This window comes from Budorcas taxicolor, chromosome 18 (assembly GCF_023091745.1).
Source record: "Budorcas taxicolor isolate Tak-1 chromosome 18, Takin1.1, whole genome shotgun sequence".
NCBI lineage: Eukaryota > Metazoa > Chordata > Mammalia > Artiodactyla > Bovidae > Budorcas > Budorcas taxicolor.
The window spans coordinates 57,279,450-57,297,232 of NC_068927.1; the positions used below are offsets into that span (position 1 = coordinate 57,279,450).

General features: G+C 51.5%; 2 protein-coding genes across 3 annotated transcripts; one reads left to right on the forward strand and one right to left on the reverse strand.

Moving 5' to 3' along the window:
• Window positions 1-252: 252 nt before the first annotated feature.
• Window positions 253-6,451, reverse strand: IRF3 (interferon regulatory factor 3). Of its 2 annotated transcripts, none has more exons than XM_052655390.1 (8): window positions 6,206-6,451; window positions 5,294-5,466; window positions 4,317-4,384; window positions 3,905-4,025; window positions 3,302-3,488; window positions 2,817-3,197; window positions 1,821-1,936; window positions 253-1,161 (listed from the first exon to the last, which is right to left on the reverse strand). In XM_052655390.1, exons 1-8 carry the CDS (start codon window positions 6,207-6,209, stop codon window positions 994-996), a joined length of 1,218 nt encoding a protein of 405 aa, XP_052511350.1. In that variant the 5' UTR covers window positions 6,210-6,451; the 3' UTR covers window positions 253-993. The 2 variants fall into 2 exon arrangements, with proteins under 2 accessions (XP_052511350.1, XP_052511349.1); XM_052655389.1 differs by lacking the exon at window positions 3,905-4,025 and adding an exon at window positions 4,471-4,642.
• BCL2L12 (BCL2 like 12) lies at window positions 6,278-13,540 on the forward strand. Its single transcript, XM_052656162.1, has 8 exons — window positions 6,278-6,291; window positions 6,518-6,827; window positions 7,377-7,491; window positions 7,706-7,848; window positions 9,773-9,859; window positions 9,946-10,037; window positions 11,220-11,498; window positions 13,357-13,540. The coding sequence occupies exons 3-8, from the start codon at window positions 7,385-7,387 to the stop codon at window positions 13,405-13,407; spliced, it is 759 nt and encodes a 252-aa protein (XP_052512122.1). The 5' UTR covers window positions 6,278-6,291; window positions 6,518-6,827; window positions 7,377-7,384; the 3' UTR covers window positions 13,408-13,540.
• The last annotated feature ends 4,243 nt before the right edge of the window (window positions 13,541-17,783 follow it).

The following is a 17,783-nucleotide window of genomic DNA, read 5'->3' on the forward strand; positions in this document are numbered from 1 at the left end:
GAACTGCCCCAGAAACCGGATCTTTGTCCTCCATTCAGTTGGGATTCTTTCTCCTGCTTCCCTGAGGCCGGGGTGATCTAATTGACTCCCCCGAGATGGAGGGAGACTGAAGCGCAGCCCAGCAAGGGCCACACAGTAAGTCAGGCCTCTGTCAGCCCCTGTTGTTTTTTTTTTTCTTTTTTAAACTAGAAGTAAATAGAATTGTGTCAGATGGGTTGATAGGATCTTGGAAAGGTGTTGGTTTTTAACTTTTTATTTTGTATTGTAGTATAGCCGATTAACAATGTTGGCATAGTTTCAAGTGGGCAGCAGAGGGACTCAGCCATACGTACACGTGTATCTGTTCTCCCCCATCCATCAGTCCCTGTTACCCAGAACCAGGAGTGATGAGGTGAGGTGAGGTGGGGGCATCCAGCCCATGGGGGTGGGTCAGAACTTCTTTACAGCCGGCCCTTGAAGGCCCACACGGAGGGAGCCCCGGGCCCAGAAAGGGAAAGGACTGGCCTGGGGTCACCCAGCAGGAGTTGAGAGCGGCACCCGAGGCTCTTGACAGAGTCTCTGCATCTGGCCGTTGGCTTGAACTGTTTATAGGCAAGATGGACGTTGCAAGTTGAGCCCAAAGGCCACCCTCAAAGAGCAGCCATTTTAAGAATGAGACCTGGATTCTGACCTGCCTTGTTTTCCTATCTTGTGACCTTTGTTCCTCTCCAAGACTCAGTGTCTTGGTCTCTAAAACAGGGGTGACTCACTAGGTCCCAAAGAAGAGAGGTAAAGTATCAGCTGCCCCCTGCACAGTGCCTGGCCCTTAGGCCGTGAGCACCTAGGATGTGAGTGGCTTGCATGGGCGGATAAACAGGCCTTAAGGAGGAATAACCCCGTGCTTGGGTCAGGGCTGGCCCAGGGACACTGAACACCAGACACACAGTGATGACCATGGCCAGAACCAGTTTACTGGTCGAGGTGAAGGGCTTGGGCTCAGGCCTCCCCAGCAACCTAGAAATCCATGTCCTCGGCCAGGTCCTGGAGATAGGCCATGTACTGGTCTGAGGTGAGGGAGAGGGGCTGGCTGTTGGAAATGTGCAGGTCGACAGTATTCTCCAGGGAGGAGGCACCCCCTTGCCGCGCTATGTCTACAAGAACCCTGAGGCACATGGGGACAACCTGTGAGAGATGGGGGAGAAATTGTCAGGAGACACCCAACACCATCCACTACCCAGGATGGGGCTGAGTAGACTACAAATCCCAGCATCCCCCACGGTAACCCAGGATAAACCATTAGGCCCAGGCCTGCTGGGAGTTGTAGTTTCCCCCATATTCACACCCAAGTTCAGTTCAGTTCAGTCTGTCAGCCGTGTCAGTCTCTTTGCAACCCCATGGACTGCAGCACGCCAGGCTTCCCTGTCCATCACCAACTCCCAGAGCTTACTCAGACTCATGTCCATCAAGTTGGTGATGCCATCCAACCGTCTCATCCTCTCTTGTCCCCTTCTCCCACAACCAAGGGAGGCCACAAAAACTAAGGTTAAGGTTGCTGAAGGGGTTCCTAGGAGCTAGGGAAGCAGCTGGTGCTCAGAAGGACTCTTGGGAGCTGAAGTACCTCACACAGGCTGCTAGGATTTGTAGTCCACCAACTTCCACATGGTTGGGCGAACTCAAAATTGGCTCTGGGAAACAGGCCATTGGAGGGACACCCAGAAGCCCCTGAGGAAGAACTGGCAGTTGCAGAGACTGCCAGAAGAACTATGGGAGCTGTAGTTTCTGGAAGCAGCCTTCCTTTTAAAATCCACCCCTCAGCTCCAGGAGCCTGGGGCTGGCAGTACCTTGACCATCACAAGCCTCTTGATCCATGGCTGGTCCTGGGGCCATGACTGCCCCACACAGAACCAGAGGGTATAGAGTGGTGAACGTCTGCTTCCTTCAGTGAAGGTGATCAGATCTGGGGGCCAAGGAACGGAGAGTCAGGGATGGGAAGAAGACCTTCTACCGGCCCCTCTCCTCTCCCCCAAAACTTCATTAACATCCTTACCTTCTCTCCTGATCACAAGCCCGGCATACCTCTGCCACCATGACTGGGGGCTGTTAATTTGGGGAAAGCCCCTCCACTTATGCACAAGCTTAAATGTTCCTCCTCCCTCCCTCGCATCAAGATGCGGCTGGAAGGTGAACCCCACCCCGCCCAGAGCCCCAGCCTTTGGATGGGGAAACAGGCCCAGGAGGGGCGTTCTCCTCCCCAAGGATGCTCAGTGGCTCTGGAGTACCAGATCGGTGGTGGTGACTGCTTTTTAACCTCTCAAGGCCACACTGTCCCCTATGTAGCCATTAGCCATGGCTATTTAAGTTTTAATTGTATCTAATTAAAATCAAATAAAACTTAAAATTCATTTCATTTTCACTCACCTCATCTAAATACTCAGCATCCACATGTAGCTAGTGGATACGAAGCTGGGCAGTGCAAATCCAGTGCTATCTGCATCACTGCACCAAAGTCTATTCGGATAGCAAGCCTCTAGGGGATATCTTTCTCCTGCATCTGTCTTTCCACCACAATTGGTAATAATGATAACGACTCTGGCAGCTAATTCCCTGAGTGGCTTCTGTATGCTGGGCCTGAGCCCCCTGCCAGCTCCAGGCAGGTAAGGAGAGGGAGGAGACAGTCTGCAGATTTCACAGGTTCAGAGCAGTCCATCCTTCTCCCCAGGTTCAAGCACAAGCAGAGCCGCAGGGTCTGAATTCCACCTCCAACCTCCTGACCCCAGAGATTTTCACCACCGTTGCCTCCTGTTTCCACAGCAGAGCGAAGGCCCTGCCTCACTCACCTGTTATGAAGGGCCCCAGGTTGAACACACCTCCTTCCCTGTCCTTCGGGACCTCGCCATCAGGCTTGTGGCCACAGCTGGGGAGGAGTTCCTCGCCTATGGCCCAGTACACGTGGCAGCGCCCCAGCCTCTGGGCGCAGAGCCACTGCCCAGCCCGCCACAGGGCCAGCCCCCCGCCCAGGCAGCTCAGCACACGCTGCACGTAGTCTGTCACGCTCTTGTCTGTCAGGGACGCTGCGGGGTCCGGCAGTCGTATTGGCTGCCCGGGCAGCATCCTGTCCCCTGCTTCTGATCCCACCAGCCGCAGGCCCCCAGGGCAGAAGACAGTCTGCTGGAAGACTTGGCAGCCCCGGTAGAAGGCAGTCACCTCGAACTCCCAATCTGAGCAGCAGCAGCCATAATGCGAAGGGGGAGAGAGAACGAGCAGGTGTAAGGGGGTTCTCAACTCAGGTCCTGGCCCCTCCTGGCCCGCAGCTGGCACTCACCTTCCTCGTTTGCCAACAGCTGCTTCAGGGGGTTTTCAGAGAGTCCCGAGTTTGGGCAAAGAGCAGGGATGTCTGATTCGGGGCTCAGTAAGAGCTGAGGGGGGTTCTCAGAGGTCATAGTCAGATTCGAGGGCCCTCCTTCTGGGCTCAAGTCCATGTCACTCAGTAACTTCTGCACAATGTCTTCCTGGACAGGAAAAAATAAAGATCCAGGTGTTTCCATGGCCTTTTCTGGAGACTTCCCACTGAGCAAGCTTTTGTGTTCAGCCATGTGGAGACCCAGAGAGGAGACAGACCTGAGCTTTGCCCTCAAGGGGCTTCCAGCCTGGGGGAGACACAGCCACCAGCACAGTAAAAGACACAGCTTGAGTGTATGGTTGGCACTACAATGGCCCGAGGGGAGCAGCTAATTCCAGCCTGAGGAACTGGCTCTGTACAAGCAAGACCTGGGCAGAGGGCCTTCCCTGGTGGTCCAGTGGCTAAGATTCCGTGCTCCCAATCCAGGCAGCCCGGGTCCCATCCCTGGTCAGGGAACTAGATCCCACATGCTGCAACTAAGAGTTTGCATGCCACAGCTAAGACCTGGTGCAGCCAGATAAATACTTTTTTAAGAAGACCTGGGCAGAGAAGTCTCAGTAGAATTTCAGAGAGGACTTTCCCCGGCACAGACATCAGCATGATCAAGGATAGCGAGGTTCTGAGCTCACAAGAGGCTGAGAGAACCCTGCACAAGGAGGAAAGCTATCAAATTCTGGAAAGGTGGATTGGGGCCTTGAATGCCTGGTGAAAGCTCTGAAGTTTCTCTTGATGATGGCACTGGGAAGCCATGGGAGGGCTGTGAACAGGGAAGGGTCAGGGGCAGACCTGGGTCAGGTTGGGGACAGGCTGCAGGGGAGAGAATGGAGCCTGGGGTGACGGTCCCAGGGGAAGAAGATGACATCTGGACAGGCTGGTGAGGACACAGAGAGAAGATGGGGTAGAGGCTGAAGGCAGCATGGTTGGGGAGCCTTCTTACCTGGGTATCAGAGGTACTGTGTCTGCCATTGTCTTGAACGGTATCTGGCTCAGGGATGTCCCTGACTCCTATGGAGAAAAGTGGGGAGTGTAGTGGCGGCCCTGGGGACACTCGAAATCCCATCCCTCTAAGGGAAGCCTCACTTCCAGCACACCTGAGTTCACAAACTCATAGATCTTGTGCGGGTCTTGGGAGTCCTTGCTGTGGTCCTCCGCTAAACGCAACACTTCCTTCCGGTTCAGGGCAGACCGGAAATTCCTCTTCCATGTGGGCAGGTCGGGCTTATCCTTCCCAGGAGTATAGGCACCACTGGCTTCAGCCCAGGCCTAGGGGGCCAGTGGTGCCAAGATAGTGGGGAAGATGACTTAGACCTTGCTCCAGGGGTCTTAACCCTGTCTCCTCGTGCCCTAACAGCGTCCTCTCCGCTGTCACGTTCTAACTTGTCAAGGTTCCATCCCCAAATTCTCTGATTCTCTGTGCCCCAAGTTCCTCTACCTCCGCCCTTCGAAAACCTTTGCTTGCTAAGCCAGCCTTCCAGGTCCCAGTGAATGTTTGCCACCAACTTGTCCGAGGACACGCTCTGTGATAACCTCAGCCCCTCGTACTTTTTACCTCGGCTTACCACCACCGGTGTATCCCAGTTTGGTGGTAAGAAACCTTAGTTTCAGGGCCATGTCTCGCCTCTAATATTCCAAGCCGGCCCTCAGAAATCCTACAACCAAGATTCCCACCCCAGGGGCCTCTGAACCCCCCAGGATGCATTTCCTTCCTTTTCCGGTTCTATTCCCAGAACCAGGAGACTCCGATCCTGACTGCTCTCCCACACCAGTCTGCGGATCCTATCACCTTCTCCCTTTCGAGTTCTAACTCCACCCACTTTCACCAACCAACAGAAACAGCGAGCAGCTCCAGGGGAGCTAGCCCCTCCTTCTCGGCCCCGCCCCCCTCAGGGACCGCCCCTCCCTGCTCGCACGCACCTGGAAGATGCCGAAATCCTCCTGCTGGGCATCCTGCCGCAAGCCGTGCTTCCAAGGGATGCGGAAACGCGCGCGGCTCTCGCCCAGCCAGGCCACGCCCTCCAACTCCCTTCGGTCCAGCTGAGATATCAGCCAGGGCAGTATCCGAGGCTTTTGGGTTCCCATGGTCTGGCCTGCGCGCAGAGAATACTTCCTGGGCACAGGCGGCCTCCCAGGCCTGCCCAGTCGAAGAGTTCCACACCCAGACCTCCGTCTCAAGGGCCGCGTCGCAGGTCTCTAACCTATATTTTCCTGGGGTACAGGTGACCTCCCATCCTCCACGGAGGCTCTCTAAATTCAGCGAGGACTCCCTCCCAAGCGCATTTTACACCCCTCCCCTCTTTCCCCCAGCTTCTGATGTGTAGATATCTCTACTTCCCTCAATTCCGCCTATGTAGACCTCCTCTCTTCCACTGCATACCTCTCCCTCCCACCTACATCACCCAGTGCAGATACTCCCACCTCCAAGGTAGCGCCCTCCCCCTAGTTACTGGGTGTAGATGCGACTGACCTGTAGACCTCCAGCTCCCGCACTTACCCAGTGAAGAGACACTTCCATAGTTGCCCCCGCCGCCATGATCCTTTCACCCATTTCCACCCGAGACCATCCACAGTCTCTCCCAAACAACCTCCCCCAGAGCATATCCTCACTTTCTAGAGTGGACTGCCTCCCATTCGCAGAGTGATCCTTCTCTCCCGAGATCCGCCAATACAGATGCCTCCCCTCCCCTCCTCCTTGCTACTCCTTCTGAGTTTGTTTTTGTTTGTTTGTTTTACAGCCGACCTCGGCGCCTGCTATTGCTTCACTTTTTTCCCTGCTTGTTTCACTTTCCCCACATTACACAACCCGCCTTCTCCACTGTCAATGCACACCCATCCTTTCTCCGCTTCCTCACTCCTGGACGCCACCAGGTCCTCAGGTTTTCCGTGTTACCTAAGTGTTGGGTCGGGGCGCGCAGGTAGGTGCCAGGGCCCAGCCCTGTCTTTGGGGTCCGGTAGCTCTCGAACTCTCAGCTGCACACCCCCACTTCCCGTCAGTTGAGCTTTAGAGGTGGGGCTTCCTTTTCTCTCGATTTCTCGAAATAAAAAGGGCTTGATCGTCGTTTGGGTGACAGACTCCAGAACCAAAGAGGCGGCTCGGCGAGCCGTGACGTCCGTTCACCTCCCACCCCTTGCCCTTCTTAGGTTTTCCGACCATTGGCATGCTGGGAAAGTCACAAGCAAATTAGGCGGGACCCAGCGCTCCGCCCCTCTTACGTGTGGGCCCTCACCAACCCGAACCAGTGCGCAGGCGCGGGAAAGTTGTCCTAAGAAAGGAAAGTTCATACAAGTTCAGAGGAGGAGGAGGTGGCTGCGGCCGGGGCCCAGGACCCGGTGAGCGGGACATCAGCGAGGGCTTGGAGAGGAGGAAAGAAGAGGGAGCCGGGATCCGGGAGCGGGCAACTCAGTCCTACTCCTCCGACATCCAAGCGTCTTCAGTCTCCCAAATTCTAGCGTGAGTCAGAGAGTAGAACTACACCTCCCAGCAGGCTGCGCGGCGAACCAGTAACGGACCGAGGGGAATGTTTGCTGCGACGCCTGCTGGGATTGGTAGTTCTTAGTCCTCTACGGATTTCAGTCTCTTGGCATCTTCCTTCAGAATCCAGAAGTCGGAGCCCTAGGGCCCCTTCCTCAGGGGTCTGAGGCCACAGCCCCAACCCTAACCCTTCTCTCTTAGACTCAGGAGTTCAGACCCCCAGCCCTCTTCTCCAAAAATTCAAGCGCTCCGGCCCCAGACCCCTCCTCCCTAAACCCAAGAATCAGAATCCCCAGACGTCTCCTCTCTCAGGATCAAGGTGTCTTTGTCCTCATTCCTCTTCTCTCTCTAGAGACAAGGATAGGGGCCCCCAGACCCCGAAACTCCCATAAAAGACCTGGGATCCCCTTCCCTCTTTCGGGATTCATTAGTCCTGGCTCCCTCCTCATTCGGGGACTAGGAATTTGGGCCCCAGCCTTCACTTCTCTTTGAACCCTGGAGCCCATCCTCCATTTCCTTCTCTCACAGGTGCCCCCATGGCGGGCTCGGAAGAGCTGGGGCTCCGGGAGGACATGCTGAGGGTCCTAGCTGCCTTCCTTAGGCGGGGTGAGGCTGTGGGGTCTCCCATTCCGACCCCACCCAGGTAAGAGGAGTTGCCCTCCTTCCTCAGGGAGCTGCATTTGGGATGGACCCCTCTCCAACTCTTGCTCCTGGACTCAGTCTGTCTCCTTCCCCACCTCTTTATATCTCATTCTACTCCTTGTCCTGGGGGTTGCAGGGAAGGTCTCTCAGTAGGAGGACAAAGGGACTGCTTGCGAAGAGCTTCTGGGATCACTCTCTGAGGTCCCCTTCCCCAGGAGCCCTGCCCAGGAGGAGCCAACAGACTTCCTGAGCCGCCTTCGAAGATGTCTTCCCTGCTCCCTGGGGCGAGGAGCCGTTCCCCCTGAGTCCCCTCGGCCTTGCTCCCTGCCACTCCGGCCCTGCTATGGTTCAGAGCCTGGTAAGACATTTCCTTCAATCATCCAAGAACTGGCATGGTCAGCAGCTTTGATTCTTAAAGTATAGTGAGGATAAGGAATTAGTTCATGATCACCCCCCGACACCCAACTGGATTGCTATCTGTCAGTTCTGTGAGCTGCTTTAGGACAGCTTTTGGTCCCGCTCTATTATCTCTCTCTTTCCACACGTGCTTTCTTAACCCCTAAACTTTTGTAGCCACCAGTACCCCCAGTACTGGATTTAGAAAAGGCAGAGGAACCAGAGATCAAATTGTCAACATCCATTGGATGATAGAAAAAGCAAGAGAATTCCAGAAAAAATCTACTTCTACTTCATTGACTATGCTAAAACCTTTGACTGTGTAGATCACAACAAACTGGAAAATTCTTAAAGAGATGGGAATACCAGACCACCTTACTTGCCTCCTGAGAAACCTGTATGCAGGTCAAGAAGCAACAGTTAGAACCAGACATGGAACCACAAACTTGTTCCAAATTGGGAAAGGATTATGTCAAGGCTGTATGTTGTCACCCTGCTTATTTAACTTATATGCAGAGTACATCAGGTGAAATGCCAAGCTGGATGAAACTGGAATCATGATTGCTGGGAGAAATATCAGTAAGGTCAAAAGTGCAGATGACACTACCCCTTATGGCAGAAAGTGAAGAGAAGCTAAAGAGCCTCTCAGCGAAAGTGAAAGAGAAGACTGAAAAAGCTGACTTAAAACTCAACATTCAAAATACTAAGATCATGGCAAATAGATGGGGAAACAATAGAAACTGTGCAGACTTTATTTTTCTGGGCTCCAAAATCACTGCAGATGGTGACTGCAGCCATGAAATAAAAAGACGCTTGCTTCTTGGAAGAAATGCTGTGACCGACCTAGGCCACATATTAAAAAGCAGAGACGTTACGTTGCCAACAAAGGTCCATCTAGTCAAAGCTATGGTTTTTCCAGTAGTCATGTACAGATGTGAGAGTTGGACTATAAAGAAAGCTGAGCATTGAAGAACTGGTGTTTTTGAACTGTGGTGTTGGAGATGACTCTTGAGAAGAGTCCTTTGGACTGCACGGAGGTCAAACCAGTCAATCCTAAAGGAATCAGTCCTGAATTTTCCTTGGAATGACTGATGATGAAGCTAAAGCTTCAATACTTTGGTCACCTGATGCGAAGAACTGACTCATTTGAAAAGACCCTGATGCTGGGAAAGACTGAAGGCGGGAGGAGAAGGGGATGACAGAGGATGAGATGGTTGGATGGCATCACTGACTCTATGGACATGAGTTTGAGCAAGCTCTGGGAGTTGGTGATGGACAGGGAGGCCTGGTGTGCTGCAGTCCATGGTATCGCAAAGAGTTGAACACGACTGACTGACTGGACTGAACTGAACTGTACCCCCAGTAGGGAGGCAGGAGACCTGATTTACAGTCACAGTTGCCTGGCTGTTTTGGTTACATGAATCCTTTTCTCCAGTAGCAAAGTAGGAATGAAGAGGGGTGGGAATTGGACTTGATCAAGAGTGATAGGTAGGTTTTTTCTCATACATGAGCCTGGATAGACTAGTAATGGCTACTGGAGGGGCTTTGTTGAAGAGGATTTCATAGCTGGGGAGAAGAGTTCTGTGATGAGTTGCCTGAAAAGAACAAGGGATAGAATGGGATACTAAGGGTCATTGACCTGGGGTGTGCCATGTGTTTGCCTTCCCTAGATAGGATAATCTTCAAGGTCCAAACACTCTTAAGTCCAGCTTGGGGAAGAGTACAAGGGGTTTTTTAATAAGGTTTGCTCATTGGTCTTCAGTTTACCCCACTCTGAAGTAGAAATCATTGTTACCTGGCAAGATGATTGGGAGGAGAGAACACCCAAGTTCCCGATGTTGGGTCCAAAGTTCCTAAAGACTCATCATTGGCTCTTTTCATTCCAGGCCCTGCTACCCCAGATTTCTATGCCCTGGTGGCCCAGCGGCTGGAACAGCTGGTCCAAGAGCAACTGAGATCCCCACCTAGTCCAGGTGAGGTGCAGAGGGACGCTGGAGAAAGATGCAGGTAGAAGGGTCACCAGGGTTCTGCCCCCAGCCAAATTCTCTTCTGCCTCCAGAGTTACAGGGTCCCGCACCCACAGAGAAGGAAGCCCTGCTGCGAAAACTGGTGGCCTTGCTGGAAGAGGAGGCAGAAGTCATCAACCAGAAGGTGATGGGTGGTCTGTTCCCCCTTTAGCTAGGATAGGAATTGCAGCATGGTTCCACACTGGGACCTGAAGCTGGATCTGCATTCTCACTGGATGGTCGGACAGGGAACAGTGGGACAAGGCTTCAGTGAAAGAGTGAGTGAAGGATAAGCCAGGGCAATACCTTAAATTACTGCCTTTCATTAATCGCTAGAGGGGAGTGGCTTATAGGCAAAGGACTATGGCCACCAGAAACACCTTCTAAGAAAGAGATTGGGACCAGGTGAGGAAGTAAGGGAATGTATGGTGTGGGAAAGGGTGGGAGGTGTGGTTTGAAGCTGCTGATGCTGTTTAGTTGCTAAGTCGTGTCTGACTCTTTGCAACCCAATGGACTGTAACCCAAAGGCAGCTATTTAAAATCTGAAGACCTGATTGACTGTATAGGGCTATGACTTAGAATGTAGGAGAAATGGACTGCCAGAGGGAGTGTGGCTTGTGGCTCTGTCCTGGAATCTAGTTGGCTCAGGAGCTTGGGCAAAGTGTACGGTCTTATTCATTGCATGGTAGAAGGCAAGGTTGCTGTAGACACTGGCTTGGCCTCTGGGTCTCTGGGAAGCCCACAGAAGCGTCGCTAGAATATTAGCACGCTTCTGCTAAGTCACTTCAGTCGTGTTCGACTCTGTGCACCCCATAGACGGCAGCCCACCAGGCTCCCCCGTCCCTGGGATTCTCCAGGTAAGAACACTGGAGTTGGTTGCCATTTCCTTCTGCAATGCATGAAAGTGCAAAGTGAAAGAGAAGTCGCTTAGTCGTGTACGATTCTTAGTGACCCCATGGACTGCAGCCTTCCAGGCTTCTCCATCCATGGGATTTTCCAGGCAAGAGTACTGGAGTGGGGTGCCATTGCCTTCTCCATTAGCAAGCTAGAACACAGCTAGTATAGGGCTTGGCCCTGATTGGCTGTTGGGGCCTTGGCAGGGGCGTGGCTTGGCTTTGCCAGTTCTCGGCCATCTTTCTGGGAGTAGCTTGGCTGAGACCTTATAGTCTAGTTTGTGATTGGCTGATGTGCTGGATAGGGGCGTGGCCTAGGGCGCCAGTTACACCTAGAACTCACTTGAAACCACGCCTCCGAGCTTCCTATTGGCTAGCTACGAGGGTATGACTGAGGCTTACTTACCCTAGCTCTTCCCCTCCCTGTCCCACAGCTGGCTGCAGACCCAGCCTTGCAGCGCAAACTGGCGCGCCTCTCTGCCAGTTCCTTCAGCCGCCTAGTGGAGCTCTTCTCTAGCAGAGAGATCAGCCCTCGCCCAAGCCAAGCATTACCGTGCCCTGGGCCTCCGCCACCTTCCCCAGAACCCCTGGCCCGCCTGGCCCTGGCCATGGAGCTGAGTCGGCGCGTGGCTGGGCTGGGGGGCACGTTGGCCGGACTCAGTGTAGAGCATGTGCACAGCTTCGCGCCCTGGATCCAGGCCCACGGGGGCTGGGTGAGCCGCCAAAGCCTCTCTGGGCTTCTCTTTACCTAATTGTCGTTGTATGTGTGTGTATTGGGGGTGGGGTGGGGGGACGGGGGTGGGGTCTTAACCTTCCTTTCAGACATCACGGGTGTTCTCCCGCTTCCACCATTTGTCCGTTCTGTGTTTATTGAGCACCTACTGTACACCAGGCACTGTCTTGATAACTGCAGATGCCCTACGCAGCTTTAACCACTCTGGTATACACAAAAAGTTATGTCAGAAACAAATTTCCTCATCTGTAAAGGCAGGAGAACTCTTAATACCTACCTCAAAGGGTTATTGTGAGGATTAAAATGGAATCATCCTTGTAGGTACTTGGTCTTTGTGGGATGACTGACTGTGCAGCACTGCCAGCGGGAATGCCTTTTCCCCAATATCCCCCTTCCTTGCTTCCTCTGCCCACTTGCTCAGGTATCACCCCCAGTGAGGCCTTCCCTGGTCTTCATTTATAGTCGCAGTGACCCCCACACCCTCCCACCTTAACATGCTTGCTCACTGCTTTAAATCCAGCGCTGGGCTCAGAGCTGGATGGGGCTCCTGTGTACGGACTAAATGACCTTTGGCTGCTGTCCCCATCTCCTTGAACATCAATTTCTGGCTGCTCAATGGACACCATCTCATTTACCGGCCTCATCACTGCCAGGCTGTCATTGCTTCACGGACTGGCAGAAGCTGGCTAGGTGTGTTTGAGGAGCAGAAAGGCAGCCAGTAGGGCTGGAGCAGGGTGGGTGAGGGGGAGAGGATGGGAGATGAAAGCAGGAGAGGCGTCCAGATCGTGCAAGTCTTTAGGCCTTGTGATCATGCTTAAGAACTTGCACACGGAGTGAGCCAGGAGTTGTAGGAGGGCTCTTTGTATAGGAGGAATGCAAGCTGACTTGGGTGGTCACGGGCGCCCTCTGGCGGCCATATGGGGACTAATGTCGGGGGCAAGGGCGGAAATGGGGAGCCCCAGGGGGATGCCAGTGCTGGTCCAGGGAGGAGATGAGGGTGTACCAGACCAGGGTCGGGGCAGTGGAGAATTCTGGATTTAATTTGGAAATAAGCCTGACAGATTTTGCTCACGGAGTGGATGGGGAGACCGAATGGGAGACAGGAGTCGCGGATGATGCCGAAGATGCCGACCTGAGCAGCTACAGAGTACATCTGATGTCCCCTGAGACCGGGAGGAGCAGAGTGGAGGGGAAGGTGGGGGGCAGGTTTGGGGAGGAGTTAGAGGTGATCGGAGGTGGTTCAGTTAAGAGAGAGAGACCCTTCAGACCTCAATGCAAGATGATGATGGAACAGTAGGTATTAGGGTCCAGAGCTCAGTGCAGAAGCTGGTTTAGTAGTAAGAACATTTTATTCTTTGAGGAATGATAACGGGCAAGCTTGGCCAGGTACTCAGGCAAGGCCTTTAGTGGAATGATCCCATCTACCCCTCAACCACCTTATAGGATTCGATTATTATCCTAGTTTTATGGATGCTGAGGGAAAGTCCTTTATTCAGGGTGGGGAACTGGAATTAGGACTTTAACGCAAAGTCAGGGCTCTTTATTGTTAAAGCCCCAGGACTCTGTTCCCCTCCCTTCAGTCTCTCTCCCCCAGCTGTGTGGCTCTGCCTCTCCCACCCACCCCCAGGACCGTTTCCACCCACCCTGGGTCTCTGATCCTTTCTTGGGGCCTCCATCCCTCACCTCTCATCCCTGTCTGCCTCTCTCTGGGTCTCTGTCCCCTTCCCCTCTCTGGTTCCTTGCCTTCCCGATCTCTGCTCTCACTGGGCCAGTGTGGACGCCGCTGTGAGTAGAGGACACCTCTCCGCTCACGGGGATCCACCACTTTTCCCTTCCAGGAGGGCATCTTGGCAGTTTCACCTGTGGACTTGAACTTACCCTTGGACTGAGCTCTCCCTCAGAAGTTGCTGTAAGATCAGACCTCATGTCCCTGCACCCTCTTTCCAAGCATCCCTGTTCCACTCAGGGCTGTGGGGTGACCCTCTTTCCCAGCATTCCTGTTCCACTCAGGGCTGTGGGGTGGTGCCTGCCCTCTATTTTTTTGCCAAAAAAAAAAAACCACAACAAAGCCTGTTTAAAATGTTTTCACATTAAAAACTTTTTCAAGTCTTATGTGTTCTTTCTCTCAAAAACTAAAGGACTAAGTAGAGGAGATTTGGTTCAGGGACCTCTCTAGTTTATAAATTGGGGAAAGAACCAAATATTCATTTGGGGCACCTACAAACTCCTGTCACCTGAACAGCTATCTCCAGAACAAAGCTGTGCTCTTCCTTCACGGGGCATCCAGAACGCCATCGCTTCTCATTTTCCTCTTCACACCGCTCCTTCTGAGCCTTTTTTGCTGGTTTCTCCTCATTTACCTGTCTACCAGCGGTTGTCACCTTCTTAGGGCTATCACCCCCTTCACTGAATTATGTCTGTAAATGCCTAAAATGAAAAGTACAGGATTACAAAGGAAGCCAAGTACATTCAAGCCTCCGTATTCACAGATTCCGTATTTTCGAATTCACCTATACTCTTGAACATTTATCTGTAGTCCCCAAACGAATACTCACGTGCCTTTGCACTCACTGGTAGGCGTGCACGTGCTCAGAGCAGTAAACAGTCGGACCGACCCAGTGGGCACCTTTCAGCTCAGGTCGGGCGAGGCGAGGCTGCCTTCCTGTTGCAGCTCTCACACTGTGTACAAACATCCTTTCCACAGTCTATATTCAGTACCACATTTTTCACGTTTCTGTGCTATTTGTGGTGATTCCGCTGTCCCAAAGGGCCCCAAAGCATGGCCCGAAGGTCCTATCGAGCATTCCTAAGTGAAGGAAGGGTGCCATGAACCACAATTCATGCAGTCTGTCGTAGATCGTTTTTGTTACTGTTGGCTGCAAGGCCAATGTGAATAGGCCCACTATACATTAAATAATGCGTCTACAAACAGAAGATGCACAGAAAACCTGATTACATTTTGATGGGTTGATGAAAGTGTTGTGACAAGACACTTGTGGCAACCTGACCCTGTATCTCCCCTGGGATCAGGGTGGAACAGGGTGATCACCAATTCAGTGTTTGTGATGACTTTGTGGGATGTAACTAGCGCAAATAAGGATCGAGTGTGGAAATAAAGCTTTCAAGATTAATAAAAAAAAAAGATTAACATAAAAATTAGTGGTATAATAATAGACATGCCTCCTCATTAATTAAAAACACCTAGGGTGGGTCTCATAACCATGATTTCTAAGTAGAGCAGGAATGACATTTGGAGATGGATCAGTTATGGTCGCATGACAGATCATATGCGTTTAGCAGCTCACGAGAACGCATTTATTAATCGCAGTTTCTGTGTGTCAGGGGCATGGGCGCAGCTTAGCCGGGCGCTTGGCTCCGGGTGTGACTATGCTGCTATCAAGGTCTCAGCTTGTCTCACCTGAGGCTGGGGGCCTCTTGCTAGCGCTTGTTTTAGCAGAGTCATTGCAGCCTCATAGAGACACCCGACTCTTCATTTTGACTCAGGTCTGCTAACCACCTTTCTAATCACATGAACTCCCCGGTGATCTTGTCCATTTCGTGGTCTGCGACCTAATGCAGCACTGGCCAATAGAAATATAACATGAGCCATATGTGTTATTTAGAATATAATAGTAGCCCCATGAAAGCGAAGTTAAAAAGTTAAATTAATTTTAACCATAATTTTTATTTACCCCATTTATCCAAAATAGAATCATTTCAGCATGTAATCAATATTAAAAATACAAATGAAGTATTACAGATTCTTTTTTTTACATAAAGTCTTCAGAATCTGGTGTGCGTTTTCAGAATCTGGTGTGCGTTTTAAAGCCATAGCATATCTCAGCTGAGACTTGTCATGGGCCATTACTCAGTAGTCCCATGTGGCTGCCATCTTGGAGAATGAAGAATCTGACACTTGATGGCTCCCCCAGTTTTGCTTCCAGCCCAGACCGCCCACCTGTACTCTCTGTGGTGTGGAATTTGCTCAGTCGCCAGGCTCCTCTGTCATGGAATTCCCCAGGCAAGAATACTGGAGTGGGTTGCCATTCCCTTCTCTAGGGGATCTTCTCTCTCCAGGGATCAAACCCTGGGTCTCCTGCATTACAAGGAGACCCTTTACCATCTGAGCCACCAGGGAAGCCCCTGTACTCTATACCCAGTGACATTAGTTTATTCCCTAATGTTGTAGAGAGAATGTGTTATAATTTTTCCTTCTTTATAGCAACACAAAAGCAAAAGTAATTGATTGGGTTAATTGGAAATCAGAAGAAAAAAAAAAGATAAGACACAAAAACCCTGCTGAAACATTTGGAGAAATAGAAAAGAAAAAATAATTCCACACAACATACAATGTAAGGGTCAAGATGTGGGTTCAGATAAAGTCTCTGCTTTTCAACAGACAACATTAAGAAAAGGAAAAGACAGTATACTAAAAGAGACCTGTATCTAGACTCTATAAAGAACGTTTACAATTGGTGAATAAGAAAACAACTCTGCAAAAATACACAAAAGACTTGAGCAGACACTTGACAAAAGAAAATATACAAATGGGGGAACTTCCCAGGTGGTGGAGTGGTTAAGGACCCGCCTTCCCATGCAGGAGGTGTGAGTTCCATCCCTGGTTAGGAATCTTGCAGCAACTACTGAGCCCACATGCTCTGGAACCTGTGCGCAATAACTAAAACCCGAAGCAGCCAAATTTAAAAAAAAAAAAAATTTTTTTTTAAAGAAAGAAAACATGCAAATGGCCGATAAGCACACGAAAACACAAAAAGGTGCTGAACAACATTGGCGGTCAGGGCAATAATGCAAGTCACAACCAGGAGATAATCTCTTCCTACACAGGAGAGTCGTTAAAATTATAGACTGATTTTATCAAGTGCTGGAGGGGATGTGGAGCACCTAGAACTCTCACGCATCACTGATGGAAATGCAAATTGGTAGAATACCATAGGAAACTTTGGGGCAGTTTCTTATCAAGTTAAACATACACCTAGCATAGGACGCGCAAGCATGTCCTCCTAGCTTGACCCAAGAGAATTGAAAGTGTACATCTACAGAAAGGTTGGGACACAATGGTTTATGGCCTCTTTATTCATAACAGCCCTAATCTGGAAACCACCCACATGTCCACCAAGAGGAAAATGTGATCCAGCAATACAATGGAATACTCCTCAGCAATAAAAAGTGTTGGACAATCGTTATATGAGACATGAACGAATCCTGAAAACATTATGCTGAGAAAAACAAGACAGGCACAAAAGAGCACATACTTTTATCGGAAAATTTAGCAGCTGAAAAGATACACTATAGTAACGAAACACAGTGATTGCTTCTGGGGTTGGGTGGGAGGGCGGTGTTGAAAGGGTCGTGAAGGAACTTTCTAGGGTGATGGGATACATTCCCCAAGTAGCAGTTACCTTCATTCAACAAGTAACTTTTTCTACAGGTCGAGGGAAGCTACCTGGAGGAGGTGGCGACTGAGTTATGCCGGGACTGACTCATGAAGGCCAGACGAAGGGGGTGGGTGTTCCAGCATGGGTAGGACTTGGCAAAGGCCAAGTGCTTGAGCGGGGTCACTGGGTTTTAAAAACTTATAACAATTAAGTAGAGGGCTCAAGATTAAACACCTCGACACCTGAGTCCCATTTCTGACTTGATTCAGGATCACGGATAAGACCTCTTTGAGCCTCTCACCGCTTCAGTTTTCCATCAGGGAAATGGGCACAAGCTCCCTTATTTCCCCTTGGATTCCCTACAAGCTGGGAGAAGCCACAGAGTGAACGGTGAGTGACAGTTTGTTTGAGCCAATCTCTGGAGCCTAAAGCCTGCTTTCCTTTTTCGTGGGCCAATCGTCACGTTCTCCTTGAGGCCAGCAGCTTGGCGGAGGCAGGCCGAAAGCCTCATGACGTCACATTGTTAATAAACCAATAGCAGCTATTAAGAGGCGGGTACTTTTGGTGATAGTTCTATTTCAAGATGTCCGCTTAGCGCAGGGTCCGCCGGGAAGCTTTGAGGCGGTACGGGAGAAGGGGCGGGAACTCCCAGTAGATTCTGCCCAATCGTCAGTCGCGCTTCTTGCGATAGACGGGCAGTCTTTCCCATCCCCGTCGACTTAAGGGGGCGGGGTTCGGCACGCCAGAGTAGGCGGGCACCTCAGCTTTGATGGGTGTCTCCTTCGCCCAATGGCTAAATGGTATTTCCAGACGGGTCACCTCCGCTGCCAATGAGATCTCCTGGCTGGGTCGCGGTGGGCGGGCCGTAG

Excerpts from the sequence above, each read along its gene's own strand:
- IRF3 (XM_052655389.1), bottom strand. Across the intron at positions 3,489-4,316 it reads ACAGTACCTCTGATACCCAG|GAAGACATTGTGCAGAAGTT; the intron begins GTAAGAAGGCTC and ends TTTCCTGTCCAG. Across the intron at positions 3,198-3,301 it reads GCTGTTGGCAAACGAGGAAG|ATTGGGAGTTCGAGGTGACT; the intron begins GTGAGTGCCAGC and ends GCTGCTGCTCAG.
- BCL2L12 (XM_052656162.1), top strand. The coding sequence starts at position 7,385 with ATGGCGGGCTCGGAAGAGCTGGGGCTCCGGGAGGACATGCTGAGGGTC. Across the intron at positions 9,860-9,945 it reads GAGATCCCCACCTAGTCCAG|AGTTACAGGGTCCCGCACCC; the intron begins GTGAGGTGCAGA and ends TTCTGCCTCCAG. Across the intron at positions 10,038-11,219 it reads CAGAAGTCATCAACCAGAAG|CTGGCTGCAGACCCAGCCTT; the intron begins GTGATGGGTGGT and ends CCTGTCCCACAG.